The following is a 27,705-nucleotide window of genomic DNA, read 5'->3' as shown; positions in this document are numbered from 1 at the left end:
CGGCGCCCGTCGCCACCCGCGGGCGCTCGGGCTGCCCAGGCCCCGGCCGTGGGGGGCGCCCGGGGGGGCCCGGTGCGGTGCGTCACCAGCAGCCCGGGGCGTCCCTGCCTCCCCGCGCCCCCGCACTCCCCACCCCCCTTCCGGCGGCCTCCCCTGGGAACCCCGCCCCCTCCAACTCCCCGGACCAGGGACCGGCGTGTCCACCCCCGGCCGCCCCTCCGCAGCCCGCCCGCCCCCGCCCGCCCCGCCCGCCCGCCGCCCCGCCCCCGCCCGGGCTTCCCGAGGACGCGCGAGGCAGGCGCAGCTGGTCTCTCCGCTCTTTATAGACTCTGGTCTGGGGACAGGGGCCGGCGGCCGGCCGGGGCGGCGGGGGCGGGGCTATGTACAGGCCCCCCGGGGCGTACCGGGGCCCCTGCGGGCCGCGCCCACGACTCCGAGTAGGTCAGAGCCGCGCGGCGGCGGCGGGGCTGTGCAGAGGGGCCGCAATACTGTCGCGGGCGGGGGTGTAAACATGGCCGGGGCCCTGCCCCCGGGTCGGGGCGGCTCAGGCGTCCGACAGGCAGCTCTGGATCTGGTCCACCCACTGCTGGGCCGAGGGGACGTCCTGGGCACAGAAGTTGTAAACGCGGCGCGTGGTCTTCACCTGCGGGGGGCGGGGCGGCTGAGCGCGGCCCTGTCCCACCACCCCAGGCCTGGGCCCGCCCGCCCTGCCAGGCTCACGTCAAAGAAGGCCTTCTCATCCACGGTCTTGGGGGCGCCCATGGTGGGCGTGCCAGGCGCCACAGTCTCCACCTCGGCCAGGTCGATGACGCCCTTGCACTCCGTGTCCACGCGGTGGTCATAGTAGCGCAGCTGAGCGGGCAGCGAGTCAGGAGGGCCCCTCCCTGCCCACCCCCCACTGCCCCGCGGCCCCTCACCTGGTGCTTGGTCTTGTCCAGCACGAACCAGCGGGCCTTCCAGGGCTTCATGAAGGCCCCCTTCTTGTACAGCGTCCCCTCATAGGACCTGCGGCGGGCAGCCGGGCCAGTCAGACCCCAGAAAGGGAGGTGCACTGGCCGGGGGCCAGCAAGCAGATCGGGGCCGTCCGCAGGAAGACAGGGCGCCCCTCAGTCCGCCGGGCACACGCGGCGGGGTGGGGGTAGGGAGCCGACACCAGGGATGGGCACGGGGGGTCTGGGAGGGCAGCTGTAGCCAGTCTCCTCCAGGCCCGCAGCTGGAATGTACCTGCTGGGGTCCGGCCTCACCTGGACGCACCTGCCTGCCCTCGTGGGGCCCCCCACAGGAGACCAAACCACGCCTGGCTGTGGTCACTGCCCCTGCACCCCAAGCCCTGTCCCAGCCTCCTGGCTCCCACCAGCCGCTGTCGCCCCGCTCGCCCCGCCCCCTCCCTCAGGAGCACCCAGGCAGGGGCACCCGCCTGTTCTCGCTCTCGGCGGTCTGGAACTGGCTGTACAGGGTGCTGGTGCTGCGGCGGGCGGCCTGGCGTGAGCCCGAGGCTGTGGAGCCGCTGCTCTGGTCACTGTCCAGGCTGAGGCTCAGGGTGGAGCCCACCGGCCCCTCCTGCAGGTACACACCCAGCGAGCGGCGGTGGTGGGGGACGCTGGACACCAGCAGGGAGCTGGGGGTGCCCTGGGAGAGGGAGAGGGCCGGGTCAGGGGCGAGGCCTCAATGCCCAGGGAGCCACCCTCCGGCCCATGCGCTCCCCCACTCACACGGCCGCCTGCCCGGCCTTCCAGGCGCTGTGAGGCCTTGGCGCGGTCCCAGGCGTCCTTCCAGCGCTCGGGGGGGCGGCCCAGCTCCGTCTCCAGCCTCTGCAGCTCCTGGGGGACGCCAGCAAACAGAGACTATGCCGCCCGCGCCGGGCCCGCGCCGGGAGGCACGCCGGGGGGCGGGGGCGGGGCCGGGGGCGGCGCACAGGGGCCAGCAGCTGCCACCTCGCCCGGCAGACTGCTCCCTGGGGCGCCTGGCACCCCGAGATGCCAGACAGGGCGGAAGCTCGAGCGCAGCCTGCGTGGAGGGGCAGGCGGGCAGGGTTCTAGCCAGGACGGCGGTCAGTGCCTGCAGGCCCTGCGGGCGGCAGAGGAACGGGGTGAAAGCAGGAGGCCTCTCTTCTCTGGCAGGACTATCCCACCAGGACCGCGCTTTGGCCGTGGCCACGAAAGTGGCCTGCTCCAGCCTCTGGCCAAGGCAGCAGAGAGCCAGAGGACGACACCCGGGCCAGCAGAGCGCACTGGGAGGCGGGCAGGACCCAAACCCCCAGGCCTGGGAGGCTGCACCCCTCTCCAGGAGGGCCACACCCCCCGGAGAACCAGCTGACCCGGGTCTCAAGCACAGCGCGGGGCTGCCCAGGAAGTGACACTGTCGGGTGCTGGTCCGTGTGGCTGCGACGCCCCTGGCTCAGGGGCAGGGCTAAGGGCCGGCGCCGAAGGGTCAGGGCTCGGGCGGATGCTCAGCCGCCAACGTGGATCCTTGTGAACGCGCCCGCAGGGCAGGGAGGGGTGCCGGGCTGGCCCAGCGCCACACATGGCATGAGCTTTTCTAAAAGGCAATCGCGGCGCAGAAGACGCGGCCCTGCGACAGCACCACGACCGGGAACGGGGCGAGAACCGGGGAGGTGGCCAGTCCAGAAGGCAGGGACTGGGCTGAGGGGCACCCCCAGGGCCTCCAGGAAGGGGGGCGAAATGGAGGGCCCTGGTGAGAACGGCGCCCCCAGACTGAGACGCTGGGGCAGGCAAGGGCCGCGCGGGACAGGGGAGGGGGCACCAGCCAGCAGGGGTCCCGTGGGTGCCCGCCCTGGAGTCTCGGAGTGGAGGCGACGGCCCTTGCCGCTGGCGCGTTTCCTCAGCAGCGGCGCACGCCGGCCTGAGGCCCCGGGGGGAGCGGGCAGAGCCCAGGGACGCTGACCCAGACCACACGCCCCCGTGCCCACGTCACACGGGAGAGGTGACCCTGGGGGACAGAGGTGCTGGCGGCAGGTCAGGGGGGCCAAGCACAGGCTCCAGACCCCCACCCCAGCGCAGTGGAGGCCGGGGCACAGCATGGGGCACCCTGTGAGAAGGTGTGAGCACCAACCCCCCCGCTCCCACAAAACCACGACCCTGTGACCCCACACCCAGGGCCGCTGGGCCATCAAGGAGGGGGGCCTGCTTGCTTGGCCTTCGCCCTCCCAGAGGTGGGGCGAGCACCCCACTCTCCCCACCAGGAAGCAGCAGCCCCCGAGACAGTCTCCAAGAGCTGGGGGCAGGCGGGACGGGGCTGCCTGCAGTGCCTGGTCACCGCTCCCCGGGGTCTCGGCCGGCGGGCCCCTGGGGCGGGCTGGCGGGGTGGGCGCAGGGCTGGCAGAGGAGGGCGGGCGGGCAGGACACCGCGCAGGACGTGCTCAGACACGACGGCGGTGCGCACCGGTCACCGCAGGCCGGCCGGAGGGCTGCACGCACCTGCAGCAGGCGGGAGATGGCGTCGGGCTGCGCACGGGGCCGGTTGTCGTAGCAGGGCCACACCACGCGGCGCCGGCTCTGGGGGGCGCCCCCGTCAGGCCGCTCCTCCTCGGGGGGCTCGGGGGCCCCTGGGCCAGCTCCCAGTCGTAGGGCGGGCCCTCGGCCAGCGTCTCCTCGGTGTAGAAGTCCCACACCTTCAGGTTGGACACGTTGCTGTAGGGCCGCAGGACCTGGGGGCGCAGGGCCGTGAGGGGGGCGCGGCGGCGTGGGGCGTGGGCAGGGCCCCCCGCTGGCCACTCACCTCCGCGTCCTCAGGCGCGTACATGTAGTTGTAGAAGACGGGCGTCCTCTTGCTCAGCCGCTCCACGTACTCCCACACCGAGCGGCAGGCCTGCTGCGGCCTGCGCTCCCCCTTCTCCTCGTACAGCAGCCCTGCGGGGGGCGCACTCAGCCCGCGCCCAGCTGTGCCCCGGCCCGCTGGAGCCCCCCCCGCCCCCCGCCGCCCCCCCCAGGGGCCTACCCAGCTCGATGCGCTCGTAGTCCGAGTCGAGCAGGAAGGTTCGGAAGCGCCGGGACGCGTGGTGGTAGCCCAGGAATTTGAGGTAGAACGGGCTGAACTCGAACTCCATGGGGAACTGCAGGTGGACCTGCGGGGCGGCGGGTCAGAGGTCAGGGTCCAGGCGCAGGGCCCCGCCCACCGCAGGCCCCGCCCACCGCAGGCCCCGCCCACCTGGTGCACACAGTCCAGGAACTGCAGGAAAACCGGGGTGACGCCGCCACTCTGCCCCGCCAGGGTGTGGGCCCCGCGGTGGCTGAAGCGGTGGCCGAAGGACAGCCACTCCTTCTCCACCAGCAGCCGGAAACCCTCGAGGGTGCGGTAGAACGGGTCCGAGAGCAGCTGCACCAGCGACACCACCTGCAGCATCACCCACGGGTCAGGCACGCCCAGGGAGCAGGTGCCCCCCCAACACCCCACCTGCACGCACCTGGGTGGTGATGTCCCAGCCGTCCTCCAGGCTCACCAGCACGGAAGAGCCCGAGTCCAGGAGCTCCACCACCAGCACGGCCACCTGCAGCAGCCTGTGGATCTGCGGGGCAGGGCCTCAGCACCGCCCCAGGCCTCCGCCAGCCACCCCCACCACTTCCTCCGAGCCTGCGGTGCACGGGGCCCAGCCCCCACCCGGACGGAGGGCAGAGCACCAGGCCAGGCCTCCCTCCACCGTCCAGGCACCCCCACCTGGGCTGGCCCTGGGCTGTAGTGGGGCAGGGCGCGGGGACAGACCTGGACCAACCACTCCGAGTCCTCCAGGGAGCGCAGGAAGGAGTTGGGGCTGAGGTCAGCCAACGGGCAGCCCGGGACACAGGCCTTCAGCAGCTTCTTGAAGCTGGCCTTCACCTGCCGCGCCTCGAACACCTCGATGGGCACCAGCTCCCACTGCTGCAGGGGGTCTGGCCGCACACCCTGGGGGAGGAGCGGCGGTGAGGAGTGCCCCGGGGCCCTGCCCGGCCGGCCCGGCGCCCCCAGTCACCTTGAGCTGGGCTTTGTCCCCGATGATGTAGAGGGCTGCTCGTTGTGGTCGCAGGAAGCCTGGGTCGGGCGGGGCCCCATTGGCCTGGGGGGCCCCAGCATGTCCCGGCTGGCCAGCCGGGGGCCCACGTCAGGACCGAGCCCACTGTTGCGCCCACTGGCCCGGACGCTGCCCCATTTACCTGCACAGAGAGAGCAGGTGAGTGCCCAGGTGGGGACGGAGCACCACTTACCTGGGCTGAGCTCCCAGGGCAGGGCGGGGGGTGGGGGCGTCAGGCGGTTAGTGCCAGGGCCGCGGGCGGCCGAGTTAACACTGCCTCACTCGGGGCGTTAGTGCCGGTGGAGACGTTAGTGCCCCAGACCACGCGGGCCCCGGGGCCGCCAGCGCCAGGTGTGGGGAGCCAGCCTGTGTGGCCAGTACAGTACCTCGGGGACCGGTCCATCTGGAGACCGAGGCCGCCATGGGGTTGGACAGCGTGGTGACCCTGGCTCTGGGGCTGGGCACTGGGGGCACAGCAGAGAGAAGGCTCAGGCCTGGCCCCAGGCCCCAGTGTGCCCAGTGGGGGACGGGCCGGGTGCGGGGCAGGGGGCGTGGCCGAGTCAGTGGGAGGAGGAGAGGTGGGCCCGGTGTCTCCTGGGGAGACCCCTCCTGGCCCATCGATGATGCTCAGCCCCCACAGCGCTGCCCAGGTGCCCCGGGTGTGGCTGAGCATCAGCCACGGGTGGTTTCCTCCCCAGGACCCACCGAGGGGGGCAGGTGGCATGGCCACCCAATAAAGACACGCTGTGTTCCTGTCCCATGGACGGCATTGGCTCTGTGGCCCGTGGACAGCTGAGGTGCCTGTGTCCGCAGGCCACGGGGCCAGGAGATGGCCTGCGCCTGTTGGGTGGCGCCAGGAGACAGGTGGCCCGCAAGAAACCCACGGCCAGGCCTTCGCCGGCACCTGCCCCGCAGAGCAGGCTCCACTGGGGAGCTGAGCTGACACCAGCAGGCTGCTGAGGACAGCACTGGCAGGGCCCCGAGGTGGACTGGCCCGGCCCCTGCCCTGGACCCTAGGCCCTGGCACGCGAGGGCTGCTGCAAGGGCACCCAAGGCACTGACACTGAGGGGCAGGCCGGGGAGGACCCAGGGGTATCGGCCAGGGTCACCCAGGGACAGGCCGAACGACTGGCTGTGGAGGGCAGCAAAGGCCCAGCTCCAAGCAGGTCTGCCCCCACCCCCACGGTGGTGAGGCACAGGCCCTGGGCTCCGGCCACCGCACCTATTCTGCTGACAGGGGCCGCCCCTCCCCTGAGGGACGGAGGCTGCGCCAGAGGCTCGGCGCTGGGCCTGGAGCAGGATTAGGCAGAAGCGGGGGCCCCGGGCTCAGACGCAGCACATCCGGGGTGGACAGAGGGGCGGGAAGAGTGGGACGGGTGAGACCAAGGAGGGGTCAGAGGCCAGAGCAGACAAGAGCAGTGGTTCGAAGTACGGACCCTGGACAGAGGGGGACAGAGGGGCCCCCACTGAGGCAGTGGCAGGATGGTGGGAGCGGGAAGCCAGCCAGAGGCCCTGGAGGCCACAAGGGATGGCCACGGGAGGGCAGCCGGCAGAGTGAGGGCTGGGATCCTCCCCCCGTCCAGCCCAGGCCCCACCCAGCGCCCTCACCGTGGCTGCCTGTGTGGGTCGAGGAGAAGCCGCTGAGAGTGTTGCGCCCCAAGGCGTCGGCGTGGCGGGGCATGGAGCTGACCACAGCCTGCAGGTACTTCTCCTGTTCCAGACTGCTCGAGTCTGCCTGGGACTGGCCTGCGGGAGGGCGGGTGAGTGGGCGCCATGGGCGGGCAGGGGAGGGATGAACAGCGGGGCGGGGGGAGGGGGTTACCTGGGGAGGGCGCGTTCTGGGTCTTGAAGAGGCCGGCCACACCCTTGCCCTGCAGGCCGCCGGAGCGCAGCAGCACGGCCTTGGAGCGCCCGCTGCGCCAGCAGACCACGGGGAAGCGGCCCTGGCGGTAGCAGCGGGCAACGCGCTGCAGAGTGTTGTCCTGGACGCTCTGAGGCACGATCAGCAGCCCTGGGTAGCTGGGGCGGGCGTGCGCGGTGAGGTGGCCCTGGCCATGGCTGGGCAGGGTGGCGCTGCCAGCACCCCAGCCCACACCCCGAGGCCCAGCTCACCTGCGGCAGATGGCGTACATGCGGTTGACCGGGGAGACCCGGAAAGGCTCAGACCTGGCGCGGCTCAGGCTGCTGCTGAGGGTGCCCAGGCCCAGGCGCTGGTAGTCCCGGCAGCAGGCACGCTCCACCAGGCTGCTGGTGGCCGTGCGCTCCGCGGGCTTCAGGGCCGACGATGGCGTCAGCGTGCTGGGCTCCAGCTCCTCCGACACTGGGGGCGGCACACAGGTCACACCCACTGCCCGGACGTCCCTCCTTTGGGGCCACTCGGCCCACAGCCCCCCCGCCCTGCCTCCACCTGAGATCTCGTCCTCCTGGTCCTCAGGGGGCGGCTGCCCCTGCTGCTCCCAGCTGGGTGGGGTGTACTTCTTCCGGGTGATGTGCTGCCGCCCCATGGTCCTCTTGGCGTTTTTCATGAAGTTCCGGGACAGGGTCCTGGGGGGGGGGGCACGTGGTCAGCCGAGGGGGACACGTGGCATGCTGCGAGGGGCGGCCCTGACCGGGACCCCTGCTCACTTGAGGGAAGGACCCTTTTCCTTGGTGACGCGGGGTGTCCGACCGGGTGCGTGGGCAGAGCCCAGCGTGAAGGCGAAGGAGCCCCTGATGTCAGGTGGGTAGCGGAGCTTGTGCAGCTGCTTGCGGAAGAGCTCTGTGCCATCGGACCCCACCTCCTCGTCGAACACCATCTTCAGCAGCTGCGCCGGACACAGTCTCAGAGCCCAGCCGGCCGCCCGCCCGCCTGCCCGCCCATGCCACCAGTGGCCAGTGAGGAATGCAAGCGCCTGGGGCTGGTGGGGCATGTTTCCCTGGGGGGCCGTGAGGATGGGGAGCTACCCGCCGCGGCGCCCCAGCGCCCCAGCTATAGGGCTGAGGGCCCCCCTCCAAAGCTGCCCCTTAACGTGCGCTATGGGCCTCCCAGGACCAGGCAGACCCAGGCGGGCACACAGTGGACAGACACGCTGGCCCAGAGGGGCCCGGCCCGGCCCACCTGGAAGGTGCAGGAACGCAGCTGCAGCCCGTCCTGGCTGACCTGGTCCACAGGGTTCTGCAGAATGACGCGCTTCTCCTTGGTCAGCGAGGCCACTGGGAAGGAGCGGACCACCACCTGCTCCCCCACTTGGGGCAGGGCGGGAGCATCAGGATGCCGCGGGGGTCACAAGCCTTGGTGGGGTGCGGTGGGCAGTGCCCTACATCCCAGGGACTCGCGGCCCCGGTGGGGGCAAGCCCACGGGGCGGGGGGAGGGGGCATGGGGAGCTCACCCAGGGGGTCAGTGGGCAACCCCGTGAAGATGACCCGGTAGGTGGTGAGGAAGATGGCACCCTCGGCTGGGAGCAGGGCAGGGCCCCCGCCAGTGCCCCCCGCGCCGCCCTGGCGCCCGTCCGGCAGCAGGTAGACGCGCAGGCCGTCCAGCACACACTCCTCGCCCGGCAGCAGGTGCGGCCGCAGCAGCTTGGGCTGCTTGGGGACAGGGGAGTCAGCGCACACCCCGCCCACTGCCAGCCCACTGCCCGCCGGCCTCCGCCCTCACCTTCTGGATGGGGGGCAGCCTCTTGCTCTCCCGGTGCACGGCCTCCAGCGTCTCGATGTGCATTTGCACAATGTCTGGGGGAAGAAGCGCTCAGGCCTGCGCCCACCCATCGGGGCGCACGGTTCCCGCCCAGACCCCGTACCTGGCACCATGACGTGCAGCCCCTTGAGGTGGTCACTGGTGACCCCGCTCTCCGTGCAGACCTTGTCCACGAAGCGGTTGATGAAGCGGACCACTGTCCCGGCCACATCACAGCCCTCCGCGTCCTCAAAGCCGCTCTCTGTGTCGTAGCTATCGGCCACGCTGCCCGCCATGCTGCCCAGGAAGAGGCTTGTAGTGCCCGCCAGGTCCATCCCACCGCCCCCGCCCCACCCCACATCAGGCCACCCCGCCCCACCACAGGTCGCCCACCTGCTGGTGACCAGGCTGTTGCTGGCACTCTCCAGGTCTCCCAGGCCGGGCCGCTCCCGCAGCAGTCGGCTCTTGCTGCTATCCAGGGGCAGCAGCAGGTAGCTCATGCGGTTGGCATAGTGGATGGCCTGGCTGAACACCGTGCTCTCCTCCTTCTGCACCAGCTCCTGCTGCTTCTCGCGGCTCAGGGTGGGCCACAGGCGCCGCTGCTCAGATGCCACGTCCAGGGCAGAGCGCTCGTCCTCTTGTGTGGGCGTCTCCCCGCCCTGCGGACACCACAGGTGAGCAGAGACGAGGCCAGCGCCTGCCCCGGGCCTCACCCTCGTCCACGCCCACCTGGGAGGGCTCCTGGTCCTCGGTAGGCTCCAGATACAGGGCCCGGATGTGAGTCTGCACGTCCCCGTAGAACATGGCCTCCCAGAACTGCGGCGTGCTCCACACCAGGTGCTCCTGCACGCAGCTGTATGCAAACTGCGTCACCCCTGGGCTCAGCTTCTGTGGGGGCAGGGGGGGTCACGCAGGGGCAGTGCTGGAGGGGCCCCCAGGTAGGAGGATGGGACTGGGGGTGCCCTGCACTCACCCGGCAGAAGGCCGTGACCAGGGGCAACAGGGCAGCTGCCACGCCGTGCTCGTCCAGGGCGGTGCAGTCCTGCCAGAGCCCACGCGTCGGAACCCTCCCCAAACCAGTGGGCCCCGCTTCCCCACTCCCCCAGAGCCCCGGGCAATCAGCCGGAAGAGCCCAATGCCCTGCGAGGGCTCGCCAGGGCCATCCCCACCCCAGACCAGGGCTTCCCCGCCATGGGCGTGGCCAGAAACCCCCGTCCTGCCTGCTGGCTAATCATACCCGCCCCCTGGTGGGTAAGGCTGGCCCACCTGTAGGCAGCAGTTCATCATGCGCACGACGAAGTCGAATTGCTGGTGGTCCAGGACAGCCCGGTTCTGCTGCACGTGCAGGTGCAGCTCCTGGGCCAGGCAGCGGCGGGCGGCACGCCCCTTCAAGGCCCTCAGCACAGCCGGGAGCAACTGGTGACAGAGCGGGCAGGGCTAAGGCAGGCGCCTGTGTCCCACAGGGGCACCAGGAAAGGCCACACCCCTGCCCGAGGATGTCCAGGCAACATGCCTTGGACCCCAGCCCGCGGGTGCAACCCACAGTGCGCTGGTGGAAGGACGCTGGACACCCACCCAGGACCCACGGCCACAGGACATGAGGCCCCGCAACGTCGCTGAGGGCCAGGGAACGCGCGCCGCCCGGAGGCACCAATGTGCCACTGCAGGAGCCGCAGCCACCTCTGGGCCCTCAGGCTTGTAAAGACACGGACGCTGCTCACCCCTCTCTGCAGGCCCTGACCGGCCTGGCTAAGGTGGAGGGAAGACCCGGCCTGGCGTCCACCCAGGCTGCTGCCAGCCAGTCTGTCCAGATACCCCTGAGGGCCACTGCCCAGGCACCGGGGGAGAAGCACCTGCATGCAGCACCAGTGGGTCCAGGCCAGCGCCCTCACCTTCTTGGCCTCCAGCATCTTGCCCTCGAACACATAGGAGATGCAGTTGCGGACCACCTCCAGGCGGCGCGCGCTATTGCCGTGGGGCCCGCCTCCCCGCTCCAGGATGGCGGCTGGGGAGCAAGAGAGAACACGCTGGTCTCAGCCTCCGGCCCTCCATCACCCTGAGCCGCGCCCCCCCCACCCAGGTCACGCACTCATGGGGGGGCCCGAGGGCACAGTGGTCCTCCTCTCGGCCTTCACGGCAGGGGGCGCGCCCTGCATCTTGGCGGTGGCCTGGTCCACGATCCACTGCACGGTGCCCTCGTCCAGGCGGGGGAAGGGCCGGGGTGCCCGTCGCAGGTGACTGGCCTCCCCGGGCCGTTGCACCTTATGCATGGCCACAGCGGGGTACGGGTTCTCCTGGGGAGACACGACGGGGGGTGTCGGGCGGGGAGAGGGCTGTGCGCCCAGGCGCGCCCCAGTTCCTGTTCCCGCACAGCCGCTCCGCAGCAACTTGATGTGGCCCCGCCCCGCCCGGCCCTGGCTCACATTCTTGTACAGCTGCTCCGCCAGCTCCTTGACGTGGCACAGCACACGCTGGGGGTGGTTCTCGTCCGCCCGCATCCGAGCCACCTCGTGGGCCACCAGCTAGGGGAGGAGGCAGGGTGAGGGGGGCCAGGAGCGAGGGTCCTCCCGGCCGGGGCGGGGGCTCACCTCATCAAACAGGTCCGTGGAGCGGTAGGGGACACCGCGCTCCGACACAAAGCCGGCGAAGGCCATGCCCTCCAGCACCTTCATCAGGAAGTCGTCCTCCACCAGCCCTCGCTGGCCCAGGAAGGCTGCCTGGGGACATATGGGAGCTCAGCCCCTCCAGCCAAACACCCACACGCCCGCCCGCCTGCCCACCCGCCGGACGCCCACCTTGTGGAAGCGGATGACAGGCTCGGGGTGGATGCGGACCATGTGCAGACACCAGCGGTAGCCCTGCAGGAGCTGCGCAAACAGCCGCAGGAAGACCGCCCGCAGTTCCTTGTCCTGGGCAGAGGGCTGGGTGAGGGCCGCCGGCTCCCCCTGCCCCGCCCCGCACTCTCCCCTCCACCCAAGTGCCTCTGCAGGCCCCGTGCAAGGCCACAGCACCCATGCTGATGACCACCCACAGCAGCCCGGCCCAGCCACAGGAGGACACAGGGGCGCGGCACCCACACCTGCATCTTCAGGGAGGAGGCGCCTGTCGTGGGTGGCGGGAAGGCGAGATCCGCCAGCTCCAACTCCGGATCCAGGATCTGCAGGAGCAGAGGGCAGTGGGTGAGTGGCTGGCTGGCCTGGGCTCTGGCCCCCAGGCCCTGCCCGCTGCCCAAAAGGCCTGTGGCCTCACCATGCTCAGAATGCTGTGCGTCTGGCTCTGCAGCGGCTCCGGCAGGGCTGGGATGTGCACACACTCGGGGACAGTCACCGTCCCTCCATCCAGATCAGCCACAATCACATCCAGCTGCGGACAAAGGGGCCCAGGGGTCAAGGGATGCGCGGCCACTCAGCGGGCCTGGAGCAGCGAGGGAGGCGGCAGCTCACCAGCTCCTGGGTCTCGGCCTGGAAGTCCGCACTGACGCCGATGATGAAGGGCGTGGGCGTGCTGAGGACCTCCAGGAGCTGGGCCGGCAGGATGGGCACGTAGGTGAAGCTGCAACGGGCCGCGGGGGTGAGCCCCAGGAGGGGCGGGGGGAGGGGCGGGCCGGGGCAGGGCAGGGGGTGGCACCTGTATCTGAGGGGGAAGAGCAGGGCCAGCAGCCCCCGGCAGGCGTCGGCTAACCGCTGGTAGCTCCGAGACAGGAAGAGCACCTTGTGCTCCGTGAGCGCGGCGCAGAACAAGGACAGCACGTTGGTGATGCCTGCGGGCAGAGGACGGTCTTGGAGGGCCGGGCACCCACCCCAGGGGCAGGCGGCACCCTGGCTGCCAGGGGAGTGGAGGGCTGAGGCGGGCGGGGCGGGCTCACCCAGCTGGCGGAAGAGCAGGGCCACGCTGCAGCGGCTGACGGGCAGCGAGTCAGTGAGTGGCGTCTGGATGACCTGCCGGTCCCCGGCACCCAGGGAGATGGTTCTCTGCGGAGAGAGAGGAGCCAGTGCTCAGCGGCTCCGGCCAGGCCTCGTCCGTCCAGAGCTCCGCGGCCTGGCCGGGCCCAGCCGGGAAAGGCAGCAGGGCCCGAGGGAAAGGCCATGTGTGGCCTCCGCCAGGCCGAGCTGCACTGCAGAGAAGACTCAGGGCCTCTGGCGGGGCGGGGCGGGGCCTGGGTGGGCAGAAAAAACAAAGAGTCCGTACCACTCCTTCCTCAACAGAGTCCAGCTGCACGGGACAGACAGGCAGAGAGACACGGTTAGACAGCCCGCGCGAGGCGGCAGGCGGTGCCCAGACAGCGAGACAACACCCAGAGACGCACACGCAGGAGCAGAAGACAGGGGCGCGGGCGCCAGGCCGGACAAGAGGCAGCACAGCAGTGGGGACGCAGGGCAGCGGCACCAGAAGGACATGAGGACGAGGCCTGGGGTGGGCCCCGCCCAGCTGGACCCGGAGCACCCGCCAGGCCCTACCCCGGCCATGGCACCAGGAGGCCCGGAGCTGCGGGCAGACGGCACCTGCCCGGACCCACCTGTGAGCCCCCAGCCAGGGGCACGGTGCACGTGAGCAGGTTGCCCACCACGCTCTCCAAGCCCACGCTCAGCCCCTCCACGTGGATGGTGTAGATGAGCCCCAGGCTGTTCTGCAAGGACACCGGCGGGAGTGGCAGCCCCACTGCAGGGACCCGCCGCCCCCACCTCCCACCCCGCCCGGCTGCCCGCCTCACCCTGAACACCTCCGTGTGGTCCAGGCGGGACACCAGCACCAGCGTCTTGGGGGCAAACAGCTGTCCACGGGGCCCCGGCGCCGTAGGTGAGGGTCTCAGCGGGCCTCCCTCCTCCTCCTCCTCCTCCTTCTCGGCGGGGTCCTCGGTGCACCCTGCTTCCTGTGGACAAGGGTGCCCTGGGCTGAGCGATCAGGCACACCCCGCCAGCCCAAAAAGAGGACACAGGCGACTCAGACCGGCATCGGCGACTCCAGCTCGCGGGGTGGGGGCACCAAGACCTGCCAGAGGCCGGAGACGCAGGCAGGGGCCAGGGCGGGCAGTGGGCCCCAGCTCACCTGGGCCCCAGCTCACCTGGGCGGGCTCCGCTGGCTCCCAGAAGGTCAGGCAGGCGCAGTAGTGCCGCTCGGAGTTGATGTCGGTGAGGACGGCCACGAAGAAAGTCGGCGGGCTCCTCTCAGGACACAGCTGCCACCCGCTGGGCTGGCAGAACTGCGGGCGGGAGGGGCGGGTCCGCGGCGTGCTCCAGGCCTCTGCCCCGTGGAGGAGCCCCCTGCACTGGCCGCACACGACGAGGGCCCTCGACACGCGGGGCACGCCCTGCCCGCAGCTCAGGCGCCCCCCGGACACTTGGGGCGAGGCACCAGGAGGCCGGCCCCCCACTCATCACCCCTGACGCAGCTGGAGGCCCGGGGCACCCGCCACTCACCAGCTCGATGCCCTGGGGGAACGGGTTGTCCTCCCAGTCCTTCTCGGGGAAGCGCTGCAGGATCTGGCCCTGGCCTTCCCCACTCCCTGGGGACAGGAGCAGGGGTCAGAGCACCCCCAGGACCTCACCCAACCCAGCCGGGAGTCTCAAGGGGCTCAGCGGTGACCTCGAGGCCAGGAATGGAGAGAGCCCCCCACCCCGGCCCTCACCTGTTCCCAGACCAGCCATTTCCCAAAAACAGTCTTGGGGGGAAAGAACACCAGGCCCCCCCTAACCTCCTGCAGGGCCCAGAGAGGAGCCCTTGGGTCAGGCCCCTGCCAGCCCTTGGCTGGGCCAAGCAGCCCAAGCACGGAGCCCAGGCAGGGGGCGTGCCCTGCCTCCCCAGCCCCCAGACCCATGCACGGCCCCTCTGGCAGGGGACAGGAATTCCAGACCCTCCCACAACCCGCCCCAGATGAGGGTCAACCCCAAGACCCTACTAGCTGGTTGGGCAGCACACAGGCCACGAGGGCAGTGGACACCCCCGAGCTCCCCTCACTGGCCCACCCAGGACCCACATGAGGCACAGGTCTCCCGCCACGGCCCAGAGGGGCAGCAGCTGGCGGAAGGCCGGACAGACCTCCCAGGCTGCGCTGGGGGAGCACTGCGGGCGACAGGCAGCCCCTGCAGCAAGGTCACGGCCGAGGCGGGCAGAAGGGACAGTGGGCAGCCCCCAACCCCGCCTGCTGCCCCCTGCACACCCGGCACTGCTCCAGCCCAGGTGTCCCCGCCCACACACAGCCACATGCAGCATGTACAGAGGCCGCCTGAGGCCGCATGCACAGAAACCCGGATGGCCAAGGCGGCTCCACGCCGCGCACACGCTCTGTGGCTATGGCCCCCAGCTCCAGGAGCAGCCAAGCCTGACCTGGCGGCCCCTGTGGCCTGGGGAGGGCGGGAGGCGCCACAGTTGTTGGCCACAGTCCAAGGCTGCAGGCAGCGCCTTGGGCCAGCGGGGTGAGGAGCCGAGGCAGACTCTCAAACCAGACTCTCAAACCTCAGCTTCCTGCTCCCCCTCCCACTGACACCCCGCAGGCAATGGGGGGAGGGGACAGAGGGAGTCAGGTGTCTGCCGGTGCCACATCTACCCACACACTCCCACGGGGCTCACCGAGGCGGGTCCCTGAGGTCACCCAGGCCCAATCTCAACAGGCCCAAGAAGGTGGGCCCTGAGCCAGCCCCCTCTCCCCCCAGGGACCAGCCACCTGCAGCCCCAAACCACCAGCTGGGCCCGGGCCTGGCGGGCACCCAGGGCTCACCCAATTCTCACCACAAGGCAGCAGGTGGAGGAAGGGGGTCGTGAGCGGATGGGGCCAGCAGCTTCTGCCCCAGGGAGGCGGGCAGAGTGGCCATTCATCAAGGGAAGCCACTCCCATGCAGGGCTCTGCCCCAGCAGCCTGGGCAAGAAGGTACAGACAGAGCCTCCAGCTCCCAGGGCAGACGCTGTGCGGCCCCTGGTCGGCAGAGGGACCCCGGCTTCTGCTCTCCCCCACACCCCCAGACTCCTGGTGCGCCTGCAGGCTGGCGAGCTCTGCGAGTGGGAAGCCACACGGGTGCTCCGCGGCCTGGGCACTCACCGCGGGCTGACAGCTGCCCACACCCACCAACCAACAGGTTCCTCCACGGGAAGTGCCCAGGGCCCAGGCGCACGGCAGGGCCTTCCTGAAAGGGCAGCCCCGAGATTCCAGCCCACAACCTGGCCCCGCTCATGGGGACAAGGGCTGACCTGCACCCCAGGACAGAGGCTGCCAAGGCACCCACCCCAGGCCTGCCAGCCACAGAGGCAACGGGCAGCAAAGACAGCAGCCCTCGGGCAGGTGAAATGACCGACACAGGGAGCCGTGGGTAGGACCCTCTGCGGGCCGAGGAGGAAGGGTATCCGATGGGCCTCCCCTGGCAGCTGCGAATCCCACGGGTGCCTGTGCACAGGGGCCACCTCGGGGCGGACAGCACATACCCAGTCTCCGCTGGCAGCGCATGCCCCACGCCAGGCTCAGCTGGGAAGGCCACATGGCTCCTCTGCCTGCCTCTGGCCCCCGCAGCACGCGTGCCCAGGAAGAGGCAGGGAAAGCAGCCCTTCCCGGGACATTGCCCACCTGGTCTCAGAGCGGGCGCAGCCCAGCCAGGCACCACGCAGCCTCTCAAGGGTGCCCCGACCTCTCCCCAGGCAGCCCAGACAACTCTCCCCCAGCCTGGGACCCTGGGCTCCGGGGTGGGGGCTGGGTGCCTGCCGAGGCCAACCCAAACAGCCCCAACCTGCTCCAGAGGAGGGCAGGGACGTGGGTGGGGTCGGCTGGGAATGCGGCCACTCGACACGGTCAGGACTAGAGAGGCTGGGCCATGGGAAGGAGGATCTCCTGGGGCTGGGGTGCCCCCAGCTGCAGTGAGCACAGCCCCTCCTCCAGCCCAGGGCTCCCGGTCCCATCGAGCGTGTCTTCCACACCCAGGCACACCCTGGCACTGGCCCCCAGTGTCCCATCCACTGACACACCAGAGGCCCTGGGCAGGAGCTGGGCACCAGCCCGGGATTGGCAGTTGCCACCCCCGAGTCTGTGGGGGACTCCTCCACTCAACAGGAAGGGTCTGCCCACGGAGATAACAGGCTCCGGCCCGCCTGGAGAGGTCTGGCCCCTAACCGGGCCCCCAGACAGCACCTCGGAACTCAGCACCAGGCCCTGAGCCCAGCATCTCCTGGTGGAGGCTCAGGCCGACTCCCCTCTGCATCGAACCCTGAAGACCCTGCATTCCTCCGCCCCTGGCCCACCCGCGACTGTCCAAGGAGGGTCCCGCCCCTGCGGGCGCTCACAGGGCTCCAGCAGCCGCCTCGCACGCACAGTGAGGTGGGCACTGGGCTCAGAGAACCAGGTACTGGCCCGAGGTCACTGCCGGAGCAGGGCAGCCTAGGACTTCGTGGTGCTCCCTGCCGGGTTTCCCTTCCCACCCCCCTGGCAGGGCCGCTGCCCGCTCCTCACAGCGCACGGACGCTGCCCGGCTGAAGGCTGCAGGGCAGTGGTCCCGCCCGGAGGAGACCACAGACAGCCCGCCGCGAGCACTCGCAGCCAGCATGCAGCGCGCCGGGCCTCCGCTCCGCGCCCACAGCTCCCACCCTGCGCCACCCCAGCGGTCCTCCGCGCCCCTGGCCCCTGCTCCAGGCGGCATGGGCTCCCCGCTGCCCACGCAGGCCTCCGGCAGCCCCGGCCCGGGCTCACAACGCACCGCGAGCCTGCAAGGACGGCTCTCCGGAGCGTGTCCGGGAAGGGCACGGGCAGGCGGGAGCCAAGAGGCGTGCGCCCGAGCCGCGCCGGGAGCGCCTGAGCGCGCAGGGCCAGGCCGTGAGGCTGGGCACGCCGGCGAGGCGCGGAAGCCGGGCGGCGGGCGGCGGGTGACAGCGGCGTCAGGCCGGCGGCCCCACCCCGCCTTCGGGCTCGGGGCGCCTGCCACGCGGCCCGCCCGCCCGCCCGCGCAGCCGGGGCCGCCCCGCAGCAGCCGGGATTGCGGGCGGCCGCGGAGGGCGTGAGGTCCGCACACAGGGCCGCGCGGGGCCTGGCACGGGCCCCGCCGCCGGGCTGAGGTCACCGCCGGGCGCGCTCCCGCGCGCGCTGGACAGCGCCCGGGCCCCGCCGGGGTCGGCGCGCGGGGGGCAGGCGCGGCCGGGCGGGCGCTCCTCTCCCGCCGCCCGCGGAGCTGCGGCCCGGGCCCGCCGCCTCGGGGGCCGAGCCCGGCCGGCGGCGCGGTCAGCGGAGGCCCGGTCCGAGGAGGCCGCGGGCCCCGGCGCGGCGCCCACCCCGCCCCGGGGCCGGGAGCCCGAGCCGCCAGGGCCCGCCCTCCCGCGGGGGCCCGGCCCGGCCCGCCCGGCCCGCCCGGCCCGGCCGGCCCCGCCGCGCCTTCCGGGTCCCCGGCCGCGCACTCACCGCGCGGGTGCGGCCCGAACGCCACCAGCACGAAGTAGTCCGCGAGCCGCGCCATGGCGAGGCGCGCGGGGCGGCCCGTGGGCGCGGGCGGGCTCCGCGGCTCGGGCACTCGGGGACGGCGAGCTCATGGCCCGGCCCCGGCCCCGGCCCGCGCACCCCGGGCGCCCCGGGCCCGCTCCGCCGCGGCGGCCAGGGCTCCCGCCGCCATCTTCCCAGCCAGCCGGCCCGCCCGGCCGCGCCGTGCGCCTGCGCGGCCTGGCCCCGCCCCCGCGTGGGCGGGGCCCCGAGCGGCGCGCCCCGTTGGTCCAGCCGGCCGGGCGCTGTTCCGGGGGGCGGAGCTCGCCTGTCCGGCCGCGACGGTGGCCGGGGCGGGTCAGCGGCGGGCGCGGCGGGCGCGGCGGGCGCGGCGGGAGGACCGGCTCGCGGCGAAGCCCCCTCGCGGGGCGGGAGGGCCGGGCCGGCGCTGTGAGTCGGGAGGAGGCCCGGGCCCGCCCGGGGCCTCCCCGCCGGGGCGCAGAGGAGGGGCCGGACCAGGTCCTCTGGCTCCCGCGCGGCGAGCCGGCTGCGGCCGCGGGGGGTGCCAGGGCCCCGCGTGACCAGCCCTGCACGTGCCCACCCGGGGGCCTCAGCGCCGCCGCTCGGTGCCGGGAGGGGGAGTGCCGGGGCCGCCTGAGTCCCACGGGCGGGCGCTGACTGCCAGCCTCGCAGCTGCAGCCTCTTGCAGAGCGGCCCGGGGCGGGGGACAGCAGCTCCGGGCAGGTGTCGTCCTGGCCGGTGAGGCCCCGCGGCCTCCGTGCGCAGGCCCCGCCTGTGGCAGGTGGAGAAAACCATTTGCTGGGCTGGATCGAGTTACTTCCACCCACTCAGGTCACTCGCAGGGAAAAGGTCCCGCACCCCCCTCTCCCCGCACCATGCCCAGGAGCCCGCATGCCCTGCTCCCTGTCCTCCGAGTAGATTCCGTCCCAGGGGCCCCCGCTTCTCCTTTCTGCCCCTCTCCCCAAACTGCAACCAGAGGCTCCCACCTCCTGTCACCCGCCGCTGACCCTGGCCGCCCCCTCGGCTGTCCCCATCAGGAATTCCCAGCCACATGTCCTGCCCTCCCTCCTGCTGCAGACCCACCCCAGGCCCCAACCCCAGAGGGAATGGCGCGGCCTGCTGAGGCCCGCTCACTCTCCCCTCGTCTCCCCAAGCCCTGGCCCCGCTGGCTTCCCTCACAGAGAAGGCAGAGGCCTCCTGTCTGCCCCTGCCTGTGGCTTCTCCGACTGTCCCTCCCCCACTGTGCCCGGCGCAGCCCGCACCCACACCCCTGGGTGCGCTAATGGTCATGTGATCAGCCGCCTCTCCTCTTTCCCCCACTGGCCAAAATAAGCAAAGAAACCGGGGTCTCTGCTGATGCCGCCCCACCTTCCTCAGATGCAAACCCAGAGCATGGGCCTCCCCGGTGGTGCAGCGGTTGAGCGCTGGGTTGCGAAGCTGCCCGCGGCCTCTGCGGCGCCTGTTCGATCCCCGGCTGCTTCCCGGCCACCGGAGGAGGGTCCCGCATGGCGCGCAGACCTCTCCTGCCGCCCGCTGCTCCCCTCAGCAGTGTCCTTCGGTCCTTCTGCCTGCTCTGCTCCCCGCTCTGGCTCTGGTGAATTCTCTCACCCTCCTGCGCTTCTGACTGTACCCAGTGCATGTATAAACAAACAAACAAACAAATAAAGAAAGAAAGAAAGAAAACATGCCTCTATAAAAAAAAAAAAATAAAAATAAAAAAAACAAACCCAGAGCATAATACGTCCCCCGGCCAACACTTGTTCATTTATTCATGCAGCAAGTGTTCACTGAACCCCGGGAGCGCCGCGGGAGGGACTGGCCAAGCCATCCGTGGGGAGCGCGGCACCGGCTGGCTGGGAGGCAGGAAGGGGCACCTGCCCGGACAGGCAGGGGGGCTGGAGCAAGGCCAGGAGGAAGGCATGCCCCCACACCCCCAGGGGGAGCCCAGCTGCTGGGCCAAGCTTGGAGAACAGCCCTTGGGCACCGCTGCTGTGCACTGCACTGGCGCTGGCCATGACCACAACCTCCACTGCAGGGAAACACCTTTTGCAGGCACACCTGTGAGCTCACAGCAGGACACTTGCTTTCAGGAAGAAGAAATAGCCTGATGGCTGCTAAGGAGGGCCTTCACCCAGCGCCCCCAAACTGCAGGGGGCGTGAGAGGGGCGGAGACGCCCGCCAGGTGCGTGTTACCTGCGGGGATGCACACTGGGTGTCCGGGCGGCCAGGCGGCCAGGCCTGCGGGAGGGGCCCCTCTTTACTCGCGGAAGTTTCAGGAAACCGCCCAGATCTTCGGGAGGCTACGGCCGCCCTCGGGGGCGCAGACGGGCGGGGCTGGGTCCAGATGTGGCCCCTGAGAGGCTGAGAGTTGGCCAGCCGGCCCGCCCGCGGCCTCTCCCGGGTGGACTTCGGGGGTGGGGCAGAGTTCTGAGGCGGCCAGCCCCACGGCCGCACCCCGGCACCCACTCCTCGGCCCGGCGGGTGGGCCCCTCCAGGCTCGAGACAACGACCCCCACCAGCAGGCGAGGCGGCAGCCCGGGCGCCCCTGGCCAGTCGCCCAGGACTACCCGGGGGGCCAGGCCCTCAGGCCGCTGCTCCTGCCCCGCACGCCCCGCGCAGCCCAGCGGGTCGCCAGGGTGGGGGCCCCCCGCCCGCAGGCCCCGCCCCGGCCGCGGACTATTTAGCTCGGGGCCGGGGCCCCTCGGGGATCCCTGCGCCCCGCTCGCTCGCCCGGCTCCTGGTCCTGCCGGGGCCCTCGGGCTCCGCCGGACGCCATTCCCGGACACTGGGGCGGAGGGACGCGGGTGCCACCTGCGCGCGCCCCCAGCTCGCACTCGGGAAGGCACCCCAGGGGCGGCGCCCCGCAGCCGCCGGCCCGTCCCGTCCGTCCGTCTGTCCGTCCGTGGAGGCGTCGGTGCGTCCGGCCGCCTGGCAGCCCCGCCCGCATGGCCCGGCGCTGGGCGCTCACCCTCGCCTGCGTCAGCCTCTACCTGCGGCTCCCGGGGACACTGTCCCGCGGCCCGGGCGGGAGCGGGCAGCCGGCCAGACCCGGGTGAGTGCCCGCAGGACCGGCGAGCGCCGGCCGCCCGCCCCGGCAGGTCCGCGCTGTGAGCAGCCCCCAGCCTCAGTCTCCTGCAGGGGCGCCCCCCGGGGGCTGCGGGGGGGGGGGGCCCAGGCCGCGCGTCACGTCACGCCGCTCCGAGGGCAGGGCTGAGGGGCCTCTTTGGGGTGTCGCCTACAGTGACCCACAGGTCGGCTGCCCTTTGCCCGGGGCCCACAGGTGAGTGGGACGCGTGACCGGGACCTGTGACCTGGCTGAGCAGCCGGACCCCAGCCCCGGGCCCGGCCCAGGCGGGGAGCGGGTGGGTTTCCGGCCCCTGGACGGCCGTCGGGGCCGAGACTGCGGCTCAGTCTGGCCGCCTCGCTCTGCAGGGAGCCCCCCGCGCGGACCCCTCCCGGCGGCCTGCAGCCCCAGCTCCCCGCGCCCCGGCCCGCGCTCTGGAAGCTTCAGCAGCCCCTGCGACCACAGCGCAGGGCGGCCCCGGCCCCCGCGACCCGCCGCCGGCCCCGGGCCGGCCCCCGCCCCCCGCCCCGCCGCCCCGCAGGGCCCCGCCCCCGCCACGCCCGGCTCCTGCGGGTGGGCTGCGGGCTGGGCACCTGCCGGGTGCAGCACCTCGGCCACCGCCTGTGGCAGCTGGTCGGCCCCGCTGGCTCGCGGGACTCTGCCCCCGTGGACCCCAGCAGTCCCCACAGCTACGGCTGAGGTGGGGCAGGCCCCCTGCCCGCCCCAGCCCAGAGCTGCAGCCCCCCAGCCCCAGAGACCCGCGGACAGCAGCCCCGGGAACAGCAGGGAGGTCCCCCAAGGAGGGAGGCCCCCCAAGGAGGCCGGCGCCCTGCCCCGCCCCCATCCGCTTCGCAGCAGGAACAGGTAGACCCCACCCCAGGGGTACACAGCCTGGGCGCATGTGGGGGGCTGATGCTGCAGCATCTGAGGCTCCCAGGCCCCAGGGCCTCCGGCGCCAGCAGGAGGTGCCGCTGGAGAGTGCAGGAACGGAGTGCGGCTGAGGGAGTGCTCGGTGCCTGCCCAGCTGGCCTCCCTCCCCCGCAGCCTGGGCACGGGAGGCGGCCCGGGAGGAAGGACACACTGTGCTGAGACCGGCCCACCGCAGCGAGGGGCCCCTGCCTGGGCACCCCACCCGGCCCCTTCCTGCTCCCCAGCCTGGGGGCGGGGGGATGGCCAGGTCTCCCAGCCCCAGTCAGTCAGTTAAGTCAGAGCACCCACCTGTGGGGGGAGCTCAAGAGACCTGGCCCTGGCCTGCTGGGACCTGGACTCTCAGGGGCCAGCACGGGACAGGGGGACTGGGGCAGGCTCCCCGAGAGCTGGGGGCCGGTGCGTAAGGTGCCCACGGGCCCTCTCGTGTGCCCGCCGCACCTCCGAGCCTGGCGCGTGTGGTCGGCCGCCCGCGGCATCTGCTACGCAGTAAACTCTGCTCCGGCACCTGCTGTCTCGCCTGCCTGTGTTGCTCTGTCGGCCTCCCAGGAGGGAGGCACCAGCGTCTCTGGGGGCAGAGCTCGGAGGTGGGCATTCCCAGGGTGGCGGCTGGCCTGAGCCCCAGGGCCAGAGCCCTCCACACGGAGGGGCCCTGGGTGTGTCCGAGGCGCCCATGTTCTTCCAGCTCGGAGCTCGCCAGGCCGGAGAAGGCAGCTGCCCTCGACCAACCGTGGGACCAGCTCAGGCTGGTCCAGCCCACCAGGGTCCCCCCACATATGGCCCCCCATGCAGAGAGGCTCTCTCCACACACACAGGGCCCCCCACACAAGGGGTCCCCCCACCCAGGGCCCCCCTCCAGGCATAGGGCCCCCCCCCACAGGGGCCCCCCCTGCAGGGGCTCACACACACACACACACGGAGTCCCCCTCACACGGGGCCCCACAGGTGGGGCGTGGGCTGGGATGGCAGTGGGAGGCAGTCCGAGTCCGTGGGGAGTTTTCAGGGAAGGTGGCCTGGAGGAAGCTGGGCTGGAGGACTCGGGTGTGGGAGGCGGAGCTGGGGGGGTGCCAGGCCCCAGCGCACAGCTGTGGCAGGAGAGGCTGGGGCCAGCGGCGGCCGGGGCGGCCACAGGCCGGGTCTGTGGCCCCTGAAGGGCCCTGGCAGAGGCAGGGCGGCAGGCAGGGGCTGAGGGCACGAAAGGCCCAATCAGGGTCCACCGCCCCTCAGTCCCGGGCAAAGTCCTGGCCCGTGCAGGGGCTGGCCCTCGTCCGCACAGCATGTCCCCTGCCAGCAACACCCCACCCCTGCTCCCCTCATCAGCAACACCCCTGCGGCCTCGGCACCCCGGGATGGAGGTGCCCAGTGCCCTTCCGCAGTGTCCCCTGACCTGGACCGCTCTCCCGAGGGGTGATGAACTGCTGAACTCAGCTCCCACGTGCCAGCCACGGGGTCCCCTGCGGTCTCAGCACCGCACCTGGTGCCCGCCTGGCCCCTGCCCCACAGCCCCACCTGGAGGCCCAGCAGTTACCACCGCCTTCGGGCCATCTTGCACCCAGACCCTGCCTTTGGGGTGATGGCTGTGTCCCCGGCCCCTCTCCAGCGGGGCGCGGCTCTCCGGGGCGCAAGCAGAGACACCACGAAGTCCCGCACCTTCGCTGGCTGTGGCTCGCAGAGGGGCCGAGGGCGCGGAGCCAAGGAGGCAGCCTCAAAGCTCCAGCTCCCGCTCCCCCTGAGCGCAGCAGGTGGGACAGCACCCAGGCGTCCTGAGCCAGCGGGCTCTGGCTGCTCCGGCTTCCCTGCCTCCTCCCTGTGGGGCACGTGGGCTCCTGTGGCGCCCCACAAACGTGCGCTGTGTGACGGGCGAGGGCACCCGCGCCGCATCCCAGGACTAGTGTCTCTCTGCACCGGTACCCCGGGGCACGGGCTGCGCTGGCGGGGACCGGCGGGGACCGGCGGGGCGCCCGCTAGCCGAGACCAGCCGAGGCCACCGCGGTGCTGCTGTATCGCTCCACCTGGGATGGCACCCCCAGAGATGGTAGCTTCGCCCCACCAGCTCCTTGGCCAAGCACGTACACCAAGTGTGCGTGCGCTCCGTGTGTCCTGCCCGAGGGTGCTCCTGGGGGGGCACCGCCGGCCCTCGGGCTGCCCTGTGTAGAGCCGAGGCGCTGTGTCCAGCTAAGTGCTGACTTGGCCCGCTAGAGATGGAGCCCCTCACCCCACACTCCGCAGACACCCCTCCTTGGCCAGATTCCAGTCAGCTGCCTGCACCCTCTTCGCCAGTGGGCCTCACCCCGCAAACTCGGTGAGCACCCCTCTGTCCTGCCGGACGTCCCCTTCGCGACCCCCGCCCCGGCCCAGCTCTTCAGGGTGGGGCTTGCTCTCTGCCCACAGAGCTGCGAGTCGTCAGGCTCATGTTCCGCTCGGCAGGCGCCCCCCCAGCCCCGGTGCCGCAAAGGGACCAGCCGGGCCGGCACCCTGGGCCGGCTGGGGGCTGCGGTGGGAGCCCAGGGCGGAGGGCAGGTGGTGGGCGGCAGGGCAGCTGAGGTCATGGGGCCCAGGGCCGGCCGCTGGGGGCCGCGCGGCGCTGACACATTAACCTGCTGAGGCCGGGAGGAGGACGGGTGGGTGGTCACTCGTGACCGAGCGCCAAGGCCAAGGGGCCGGGTGGTGTCTGGTCACTTATGTAACCTGCAGGCATATATAGGCAGCCGCCAGGGGCTCGCGCTGGCCTCCAGCTCTGCTCCCGCCATGAAAGTGCTTGTGGTGAGTGTCCAGCCGCGTGGGCAGCGGGCAGGCGGCAGCCCCCCACGCCGGCTCCCGGTCCCTTCTTCCCGGGCAAGGACTTCCTCCATCCTGCTCGGGTCTGGCTGGGGCAAAGGTCCGCCGTGGCCCCCATGGGAGGTGTGGAGCGGGCCTCGTGCTCCCCCCTCAGCCTCCCAGCGGGCGCCCACAGCGCGCATCCCCCCGACCCGGCCACCTGGTGAGGCAGGTCTTGCTCCCCACCCCACCAGGGCCCAGACCCTTCCCTGGTCTACCGGCCAGATGCGGACCCCGAGGCCGCCAAGGACAAGAGCAGCTTCCGGAACTACGCGGTGAGGACCCGCCCCCCCCGCCCCGCCCCCAGCCGCCCCCCGCCCGCTCACCCGGACCTCTGGCCCACAGTCCGGCCCGCTCCTGGACCGCGTCTTCACCACCTACCAGCTCATGCACAGACACCAGACGGTGGACTTCGTCAGGAAGAAGGTAGCCAGGGGCCCTGCCGCGGGAGGCGCCGCACTGAGCGGGGCAGAGGGCTGGGCTGGCCTGGGGGCCGGGCCGGCTGACCAGCTCCCCTTGGCCCAGCATGCCCAGTTCGGGGGCTTCTCCTATAAGAAGATGACTGTCCTGGAGGCCGTGGACATGCTGGACCAGCTGGTGGACGAGTCGGACCCCGACGTGGACTTTCCCAACTCCTTCCACGCCTTCCAGACGGCGGAGGGCATCCGGAAGGCTCACCCCGACAAGGGTGCGCCTGCCGGCTGTGGTGCTGCCTTTGAGGCCGGGCGGGGCCTGCCCACCCCGGCCTGGACCCCGCGCCTCACCAGCTGCTGTGCCTTCCCTCGCAGACTGGTTCCACCTGGTGGGGCTCCTGCATGACCTGGGGAAGGTCCTGGCTCTGGCAGGGGAGCCGCAGGTGAGTGCAGGGGGCGGGACAGCGGGCTGGGGCCAGACACCCGCTCTGACCCGAGGCCACGAGGCCACGAGGCCACCGCACTGCCCCTCCACAGTGGGCTGTCGTTGGGGACACCTTCCCAGTGGGCTGCCGCCCCCAGGCCTCCGTGGTTTTCCGAGACTCCACCTTCCAGGACAACCCTGACCTTCAGGATCCCCGATACAGGTGCTGCCCCTCCCGCCCTCCCCCTACCCCCATGCTCCCCATTCCTGGACGCCCCTGAGCCCCCATCTCTCTGCAGCACAGAGCTCGGCATGTACCAGCCGCACTGTGGGCTCGAGAACGTCCTCATGTCCTGGGGCCACGATGGTGAGACCACTTAGAGGCTGCCGGCGGGCCAGGACACGGTGGGGCACCCCCTGGGCACTGTGACACCCCCTCTCCCACAGAGTACATGTACCAGATGATGAAGTTCAATAAGTTCTCCCTCCCCCCAGAGGTAGGTGGGGAGAGGCCAGCCCCAGGAGCCACCCCCCCCCCACAGTCCCCCCTGCCCCCGCTTAGCCTGACCCGCCCACCGGGCACCCACCCCACTCGGCCTGGACCCAGCCCTCCCACCGGCCCCCAGCCTGTGCTGTGGCTCCTCCCACCTGCCCAGGCCTTCTACGTGATCCGCTTCCACTCCTTCTACCCGTGGCACACGGGCGGCGACTACCGGCAGCTGTGCAACGAGCGGGACCTGGCCATGCTGCCCTGGGTGCAGGAGTTCAAGTACGGGAGGGGGCTGGGGCGGGCGCTGGGGGGCCGCGGTGGGGGGGGCTGGGGCTCCTTCCCCCGACGCCGCCCTTCCCCCACTGCAGCAAGTTCGACCTCTACACCAAGAGCCCTGACCTGCCGGATGTGGGCCAGCTGCGGCCCTACTACCAGGCGCTGGTGGACAAGTACTGCCCCGGCGTCCTGAGCTGGTGACGCCCGCCGCCGGGGCTGATGGACACCCCAGTGTGACCTCCTTCTGTCCCCTCGCAGCCGCCTCCCTGCCCCGGGGGCCCATCCCTGCTGGCGCTGTCCCCTGCATGGTCACTGCCAGCGCAATAAACCCCTTGCAGCAGCGCGTGGGGTGTAGTGTGGCTGCAGGCGTGGGGCGGGCCTCCTCGGACTGTCTCCCCTCCTCCCAGCGCCCCGTAGGAAACGGCTCTCCTCACCTCACTGCCTCAGGTGGTCCCCAGTCCTCCGGAATCCTCGGCTTAGCACAAACAGGAGGCCTGAGAGCAGCTGTAAAAGCACCTGTGGGGGGACAGCTGCCCAAAGTGGGGGTTCTTGGAACTCTCTGAGGGAGCCCAGGGAGCTCCCTTCCCCAGGGAACCCCGAAGGGGCCCCCAGGGAGCCCCTGCCTCCTGGCTCAGGTGCCTACCTGCTGTCCCGTGGCCCCCTGCAGCGAGCCGAGCCCTGTTCCTGCCTGTGTTCATGGCTGGAGCTCAGGCCTTCCAGGTGCTTCTGATCAGCCACACTCCTCTTTAAATGAGCCAGTTTCCTCCAAGGAAGTGGGCGCAAGTAACAACACGGGAGGGACCTAGACTTATTAGCAGGCTTGCTTGGGGCTGCGAGCAGGACCACCTCCCCTGCTGGGCCCCGGCTGCAGGGCGGCGGAGCCAGCCTGGCGAGGAGGGTGGCAGCTTCAGCGCGCACAGGACCCAAGGAAACCACGGGCAGGAATCCCTGAAGGGCCTAGCTCCGTGGCCACCAGCCTATGCGGGCGGCCGCGCTCCTATCCTTCCCGGGGGCGTCCTGGCCTTGGCTGCCGGCGCTGGCCACCCCAGCTGCTCTCCAAGGTGGTGCATTCCCAGCTTAAAGCAATTCTTTTTTTTTTTTCCCCAAAGAGTTATTTGTTTATGCAAGAACTGGGGTACAGGCCAGATGCGTGGGAGGGTGAGAGGATTCACCGGAGCCAGAGCGGGGAACAGAACAGGCAGACTGACGAAATCCACTGCTGAGGGGAGC

General features: G+C 71.6%; 3 protein-coding genes across 4 annotated transcripts; 2 read left to right on the top strand and 1 right to left on the bottom strand.

Moving 5' to 3' along the window:
* Positions 1-384: 384 nt before the first annotated feature.
* On the bottom strand, positions 385-18,083 carry SBF1 (SET binding factor 1). The gene is given in 43 exon segments (XM_037513345.2): positions 385-643; positions 721-852; positions 918-1,005; positions 1,418-1,629; positions 1,713-1,820; positions 3,438-3,556; positions 3,559-3,667; positions 3,739-3,869; positions 3,958-4,084; positions 4,168-4,353; positions 4,424-4,525; positions 4,720-4,899; positions 4,967-5,052; positions 5,055-5,147; positions 5,392-5,469; positions 6,614-6,751; positions 6,828-7,024; positions 7,118-7,325; positions 7,413-7,549; positions 7,631-7,809; positions 8,103-8,230; positions 8,375-8,570; positions 8,644-8,717; positions 8,786-8,958; positions 9,055-9,320; positions 9,391-9,549; positions 9,635-9,703; positions 9,928-10,077; positions 10,554-10,666; positions 10,751-10,955; positions 11,085-11,183; positions 11,250-11,378; positions 11,457-11,570; positions 11,741-11,818; positions 11,911-12,024; positions 12,105-12,213; positions 12,289-12,421; positions 12,527-12,632; positions 13,178-13,288; positions 13,373-13,531; positions 13,724-13,861; positions 14,079-14,164; positions 18,029-18,083. Coding segments are annotated over 43 exon segments (5,673 nt in total). The 3' UTR covers positions 385-544.
* A 2,926-nt stretch (positions 18,084-21,009) lies between these two features.
* ADM2 (adrenomedullin 2) lies at positions 21,010-21,827 on the top strand. Its single transcript, XM_037515137.1, has 2 exons — positions 21,010-21,116; positions 21,497-21,827. Exons 1-2 carry the CDS (start codon positions 21,010-21,012, stop codon positions 21,825-21,827), a joined length of 438 nt encoding a protein of 145 aa, XP_037371034.1.
* Positions 21,828-24,790: 2,963 nt separating this feature from the next.
* MIOX (myo-inositol oxygenase) lies at positions 24,791-27,364 on the top strand. 2 transcript variants are annotated; one of them, XM_037515197.2, is made up of 10 exons: positions 24,791-24,818; positions 25,067-25,147; positions 25,218-25,298; positions 25,398-25,560; positions 25,661-25,728; positions 25,823-25,932; positions 26,009-26,076; positions 26,157-26,206; positions 26,366-26,478; positions 26,568-27,364. In XM_037515197.2, the coding sequence occupies exons 1-10, from the start codon at positions 24,804-24,806 to the stop codon at positions 26,674-26,676; spliced, it is 858 nt and encodes a 285-aa protein (XP_037371094.1). In that variant the 5' UTR covers positions 24,791-24,803; the 3' UTR covers positions 26,677-27,364. The 2 variants fall into 2 exon arrangements, with proteins under 2 accessions (XP_037371094.1, XP_037371095.1); XM_037515198.2 differs by lacking the exon at positions 26,157-26,206 and having other exon boundaries at positions 26,568-26,635.
* The last annotated feature ends 341 nt before the right edge of the window (positions 27,365-27,705 follow it).

Source organism: Talpa occidentalis, unplaced genomic scaffold (assembly GCF_014898055.3).
Source record: "Talpa occidentalis isolate TD23 unplaced genomic scaffold, MPIMG_talOcc4v2.1 talOcc4.16, whole genome shotgun sequence".
NCBI classification, from domain to species: Eukaryota; Metazoa; Chordata; class Mammalia; order Eulipotyphla; family Talpidae; genus Talpa; species Talpa occidentalis.
This window is presented reverse-complemented; position numbering and strand designations above follow the sequence as displayed.